The following is a 6511-nucleotide window of genomic DNA, read 5'->3' as shown; positions in this document are numbered from 1 at the left end:
GGGCGCCGCTGAGCGCGGGGCGGGGCGGGCAGGAGGGACCGGGACGGACCCGGCGGGGTCCGGGTCGGTTCTGTCGGTTCTGTCGGTCCCGGCCCCGCCTGGCAGCTGTAACCAGGTGGGCACGGTGAGCGGGCAGAAGGGGCAATCGCGGGAATGACGCCCCCGCGCCTGCCTCTCCCTCCTAAACCGTCCCGGCAGAAGCGCCGGTTACCCGCAAGCAGGAGGGTTTTCCTCTAGTGACAGACACGGGGTCCTCCCTGTCCGGGGGCTTTGCAGCCCCGGGGGGCTATGGAAGGGGGTGTTTGTCCCAGCCCTGCTGGGCAGCTCGTGCCGGAGCGGGATGCGCCTCCCGGAGGGCAGAGAGTCCTTCCAGAGGTCTGGAATCAGTGGGGCAGCCTCGCAGAGAAAAGGATTCTAACACAACCTTTCCCCAATTCTGTCGCCGCAGCCTTAAAAAAAGAGAACAATCAAGTCCATACATACCTCCCCCAGCCCCCCAGGAATAATAAAAAAGCTTCGGAAGATGTGGAAGCCCCAGCCCTCTAGTGGGAAACATCTGGGAAGAGATCGTGCTTGGCTGACAGAGAAGCGTCCAGGTCACACTCGGCTGAGACAAGAATCAAATCACTGCAAAATCTTTGTGCTCAGTGTAGCAGGACTGGAAATGGTTTTTGTTTCGAGTTATAATAAAGAATTTGCGTTTTCAATGGGACTTAATGCCTTGTTAGCAGGACTGGAAATGGTTTTTGTTTCGAGTTCTCAATGGGACTTAATGCCTTGTCCTTCTCAAGAAGAGGGAAAGATGTAAACAAGTGAGCTGCCTGGGGGTGGGTGGAAGAGGCACCAAAGGGTCACGTCTCGGCCAGGAATACAGCAAAGCAGCTGGGTGATGGAACAGTGGGATCAGGGGAAAGCAGCTTTAAAAGCATGTGACTTGCAGTGTGTAGGCTGCCTCCTGAGAGGCCACATGCCAGGGCCTGCATAATAATCCTGTGGGTCAGCACCTCTCTCCTCTGATGATAGGAAAGGGCACTGAGTTACAATTTCCTGTTATTCCTCATGTGAACCTCTGCACTGGTTACTTACTCATCCTCATGGAACCATTTTAATACAGCACCTGTGACAAATCCTGGCCCACACCAGCATGTTGATCTATGGCTCCTGATCTGAACCACTCCCAGACCTTTAATCACACTAGATTTCGTGTTAGTCACTTTGTATTTTTGGGACAAAAAGCCACTGAAGTGAAACTGGAGACCAGGAACTGAAACTGAGCCTGTGGAGTCTGCAGCATGGATTCATTTGCCTTCAGTGTGGGGTACAACCAGCAGCAGTTACAGGTTTCAGCCTTTTCTAAACACAGTTACTGCACTAAACTGAAAGCCTGAACATACTTTAGGAGCTTGTTAGTGATCAGTGCACAGAAATTACCTCCTCTCTGCAAGGAGACACTAGCACCAGCACACTCTCAAAAAGCAGTTCCAGTGAGAAAACCATAATGAATACATGGTCCATGTCATATCTGCAAATCTGTTGCTCCCTGTCCCCCTCCACAATTAACTCACCCTATTTTAAATGAAGAAAGTGTTTTGAGAAGTTAAATTCTGTTCCCCTATGATGTTTCAGGATAAAGAACTGGAAGACAAAAATGGGAGAACAAAATGCAGTTTTGTTCCAGAAAGCTAGAGTAATCAAATTATTTTTCACTTGATTCCTATATTATTACAAAGAACTCTTAGACATCACAACTGGGTCTCACATAAATAATCAATTCAGGAGCTTTATAGTGGGCCTGTGGCTGATGATGAATGTCACTGGTATTCTGATTGCAAGGCCTCCATTTCAGGGGGTACCTCCTGCCAGTGTGCCTGGGCAGCAGGCATTCCCAGAGCCCCAGGAGCTACCAGCTTTCCCTGGCTTCACTTCCAAATCTGATGCAACGTTTGCCAAACTCCAGTAAATGCCAATAGCTTGATGAGGAATGCTTTTGCCCTTAACATTCTGAAACAAAATGGAAGAAGGAAGAGGTGCTCAGAAATGGGATGGCAAGAGGAAGAGTCCAGGAAATCATGGTTTGTTGTCTTGTGACGCTCCAAGTTCAACAGCTGACATGTTGTCATGTTCAAGTACAAAGGTGTTTTTCTGTGCCATCTCAGCTCTGCTTGTATAACAGTGACTCAGCTCTGCAGACCTGGCTTGCAGCCTGTAAGGGCATTTTCACCACAAAAGCAGCTGCATGTTTGTGTTTTAAAGAGAATTAGGAACTGTGGATGCTTTTCATCTAACAAGCAGGGAACTGGAAGTGTAACCAGCTAACACCACACTTAAAAGAACTGAGGTAGTTAAAACTACATAGTATGTACAGGGGAGAAAAATGTCAGTGCTTGGATTTTAGTCTTCCTGTTGTGGAGGGGGAAGTATTCTGGACATTCTCACCATCAGGGGATTCAGGCTGGATCTGAAAACAAAACACAGGAGGCATCACCTCTGGGGCAGCGAGCGAAGGCTGCTCAGAATGGCCTTGACATTGTTTGGGTTTGTTCACCTTTCGAGAGGTTCTGTTGAAACACACTAATAATGATTAACAGTGGTTTAGGACTTCTTTCTTCTTTCTGTTTTTCAAGGTGCTTCTTTGCTGTTCTGCTGACAAACCTCACCCCAGAAGCCACAAGCTCAGTCGGCTCAGACACAGCAGAGGGAGCACAAACAAAGAGAGCCCTTCTCTGCAGTGCAGCTTGGATCGGATCCAAGAGCCTCACAGGCAGGAGGCAGCCTGAAAAGATACAGACAAGTAATTTTTAGAATAGACCTAGTTCTTATTTGTTGCTTTCACTGGTGTAACACGCAGACACAAACCTGTGATTTTAGGCTGGTGGAGTCTTTATAAAATGCCCTTTAGAAGTCTCCTTACAGCAGACGCTTAGTGAGTTGCCTGACACATGTTCCTCTGGGTCGTTTAGACCTACAAAGACATGCCCAGGCCTGTCTATCGTGGGATCAGCCGTCTTAAAGGTGTCCTGCAAAGTCAAACTATGCTTTAAAAAAACAGGGAGACAGATGAATATTGCTCATTTTCCCCTTTTTACTACAAACCTGGATATCTGTTTTTCTTAAGTGTTCAGCTCCTGAAGCTGGCAGCCTATTAAAAACTGTGTTTATTTAAGTTATTTTTAGCATAGGGCTTAAAAAACACAACTCAAAATACTTGTCTTTTTTTGGTAATCTCATCATATTACAGTCAATCTCACAGAACTTTGAATTGTGACAGTGTTTTTGTAACCCTTGAGCTTGGCAGTACAAGGACAAGCAGTAACATGCCACAGCTCTGTTTGTCTTGTGGCTGGAACTTCAGCAAAAATTATTGCAGTGGTAAAGGTTAGGGGAGAAAATATCTTATCTCCACAACTGTAAACAGGTAAATATATTTATCCTGTGTCACACAGAGTGAGAGAGAGCTGAGGTAGCTATGAGTAATGTACTGTGAGATTATACATTGCTTTTCTCCTGTGGCAAGTAGGCCTGTTTTTATCTGAACAAAGGAACAGCACTGAACTTGCTACACATACTCAAACTGCCTGCCTGGCTGTCCCAAGTTAAACCTTTGTAACTAAAAAGATTGCTTCATTTGACATTGCTCATGGAGAAATGATGTGCTGTTGTTAGGACATTAGTGTACATAAAAACCAGACCCAGCTTGAGCTCTAGAACGTACAGATTTGTTGGAGACATTTATCTGACCCCAGATTCTTTGCTTCCAAAAGTAGGTTGCTTTGTACTACTATCCAGTGACCTACTTTTGAAACCACTTGGAAAGGAGTTAGTGTTCCCAACTGCAGGCCCCATGCCCTGGCAAAAGCAGGAACCACCTGTGCAGTCAGGCCAGTCACAAGATACAGATTTCTGTTTTTTCAGCTTTGCATTTATTTATATAGAGTTTAGAGTCAGCTGCTCCAGGGTTCTTGTTCACCAAGAGCTCCTGGAAAAAGAGTGGCATATTTATCAAGTACATTTGCTTTGTACAACCACAACAGTTACCACACCACTTAAGAATAAACAGATCTCTCTTGTCTGTATCACAGGCAAGAAAGTAAAATATTTTCCAAAGAAATTCCAAGGAAAAGCTGAAATTCAGTAAAATGGAGACACAAGCTTGTCACCTCCAGCTTGGGAGATTGTTCTGTACACATCATGTGGGAAAATAAGGCAGAATCTGGCCCACAATTTATAAACACTTTATTTGAAAAGAAGTACCTTTCAACTTGATAATAATTATCACTGAAGTGATATAAAGAATCTATGTGTTTATGAAGTGTGTAATATCCAGGGCATGAGTTTACCACACAGAAAAAGCCATGGGACAGGAAAGCAGTTTTTTAAGAAACTCTGTATTAATAACCCCAAACCAAAAGAGGTGGGCTCTGTACAGGCATGTAGATGGTTATTACAGATTAATAGTTAGGAGAATTATATTAATCCAATCAGTGGAGGCTGCAAAATGCCTGTCTAGAAGAGTATGTTGTCCACAGGCTGTGGAGATGAGATTCATTCTGCCAGGCCCTGGAGCTGTGTTCAGAAATCCTGACTCTTCTGTTTATTGCTTTTGACAGAGGGATAAGTGAGGAAAATAATGAGGCTTTTTGCATGGAATTAATGTAATCCATAATTGTTTTCAAAATAGAGTCTGCATTCGATGTCAGCACATTCCTGCCTGTGCTGCCTTCATTTCCCTGAAGAATGAATTTTTCAGGAGCCATTATTAACAAGGTATTTAAAGAATTACTCATGGTGGGCCTATCTTGTTTGGGACTTTATTCTGATCTGTTGATTTAAGTAGTGAAACAGAAATGGAGCAACAATAGAGAAAGCAGATTAGTCATGGGATTTTGCCATACTTAGAAAAAAACAAGGGAGGGCTCCTGTGTCTTCTGATTTACACAGAAAGGAAAAAAATAAAAAAGATATTTCTCCTCCATCTAGAGAGACATTAAACCACAAAGACATGCCAACTGATTTCCTTAATACAAGTCTGATGTGCTCAAGCACAGGCCAGTCTTTAGCCTGTGGTTAATCTCCAGTTTTAATAAATGTGGCCTTTCACATTTGTAAATATTAGTTACTCATGGCCTTCCTCTCAGGACCCCATAACATTGCTTGACTGGGGGCACAGCCCCTGAAGCAGGGCCTGGGATGTACAGCACAGACAGGCCAGCCTTGAAGCAAACATTTAGTCACCCTGGCACTGTCCAAACAAAACTAACTCATTGGAAACACTGAGCAAAACTGGCAGCCTAAGGAAAACAAATGTGATATTGCTTAAATCTGCCTTTTGTCCTACATTTTTTATAGAGGAGTAATAGTTCCAAGGTTGGTTATTGCCATGGAGCTGTGTCTGACCTTTCCACTTAGCATTTTCCAGGCTTCCTGTTCCTACATTATGAATAATGATGTTTGGGATGATTTATTTCCTTTTTACTGTAAACCAGGAGGTGCTAGCAGACACAAGCCCTGTTATGAGAAAGGAAAGCAAAAGGGTTTTGTTATTCTTGGCTTTTTTTGGTGTGGTGAGGGTTCCCCCCCCCTTTTTTTTTGTTTTAAAGGGGGAAATGGAGTAGTTCTGTACTGAATCCTTCTATCTACATGTGTGCTCCTGCTCTGTGGGTGGAGGATTTCACAGCAAGTTCATCTGGCTTCACTGAAGGAGCTAGCAGCAGATAAAACACTGCCACATAAAAACCTTTCTGGATTTTGTGTACTCCAGATATAATATGAGTCAAGATCCAGTATGAAGGGTATAATGAAGCTTAACTGAAACAAAGCACATATCCACATGGGTTCACAGAAGGAACTTGCTCCATAACCTGATCAAAGCTTCCTGTTCTGAAGGCAAGTAAACAGCTGTTTGAATTTCAAATGTCAACATTTCATCACAGGGCTTGTTTTGCAACCTCACATTAAATAATTAAGTTGTCAGCCCGAAACGGGTTCAAAGGGCTGCCCAGGAAATGGGCCCCATGACCAGGGGCACGCACAGCCCATGGCCAGCCTGACGCACCAGCAGGTCACCAGCAACTTGCCAAATTTCTAACTAGTATGTCCTTGTTGTGCTTTCAGTTTTGCTAAGTGGGTTCAGCTCTTCCCAAGCTGCCCTGAACCCCCTTGCAGGCTCTGCCACAGCACGACCAGGGGGCCGGGCAGAAGTGTCTCCATGCTGTGGGTCAACAACCCACACAAGTGTCTCAGGGGCACTTTTCCCTCCATCCATGTCAGGTTCTTCCCTAAACCTGCCTGGGGTTACAAGGGGCTTCTCCCCCAGCCCCCCCTGCGCACGGTCTGACCGCACCTCCGGATCCATCCGCGCACTCCGAAATTTCCAGAATTTTAAGTCTCCGAAGCCCCACGGCGGGAGGCCAGGACCTCTTTATTCCCAGGATAGACATGGGAGGGGGAGAAAGGCGAGTGTTGGTCGAAACAGCAGCCTTTTCCTTGGGACTACTTTGGGAGGCGGATGGAT

General features: G+C 45.2%; 1 protein-coding gene across 1 annotated transcript in view; it reads right to left on the bottom strand.

Annotated features, from left to right (window-relative positions):
- The window catches only part of CENPV (centromere protein V), a 9439-nt gene extending 3087 nt beyond the window's left edge, over positions 1-6352 (bottom strand). The window contains exon 1 of the mRNA XM_009993199.1: positions 6228-6352. Coding sequence (XP_009991501.1) covers positions 6228-6352 — 125 coding nt within the window. The remainder of the gene's footprint in view (positions 1-6227) is intronic.
- Positions 6353-6511: the final 159 nt, after the last annotated feature.

The sequence above is a fragment of the Chaetura pelagica genome, unplaced genomic scaffold (assembly GCF_000747805.2).
Source record: "Chaetura pelagica isolate M959 unplaced genomic scaffold, ChaPel_1.0 scaffold72, whole genome shotgun sequence".
Taxonomy (NCBI): domain Eukaryota; kingdom Metazoa; phylum Chordata; class Aves; order Apodiformes; family Apodidae; genus Chaetura; species Chaetura pelagica.
This window is presented reverse-complemented; position numbering and strand designations above follow the sequence as displayed.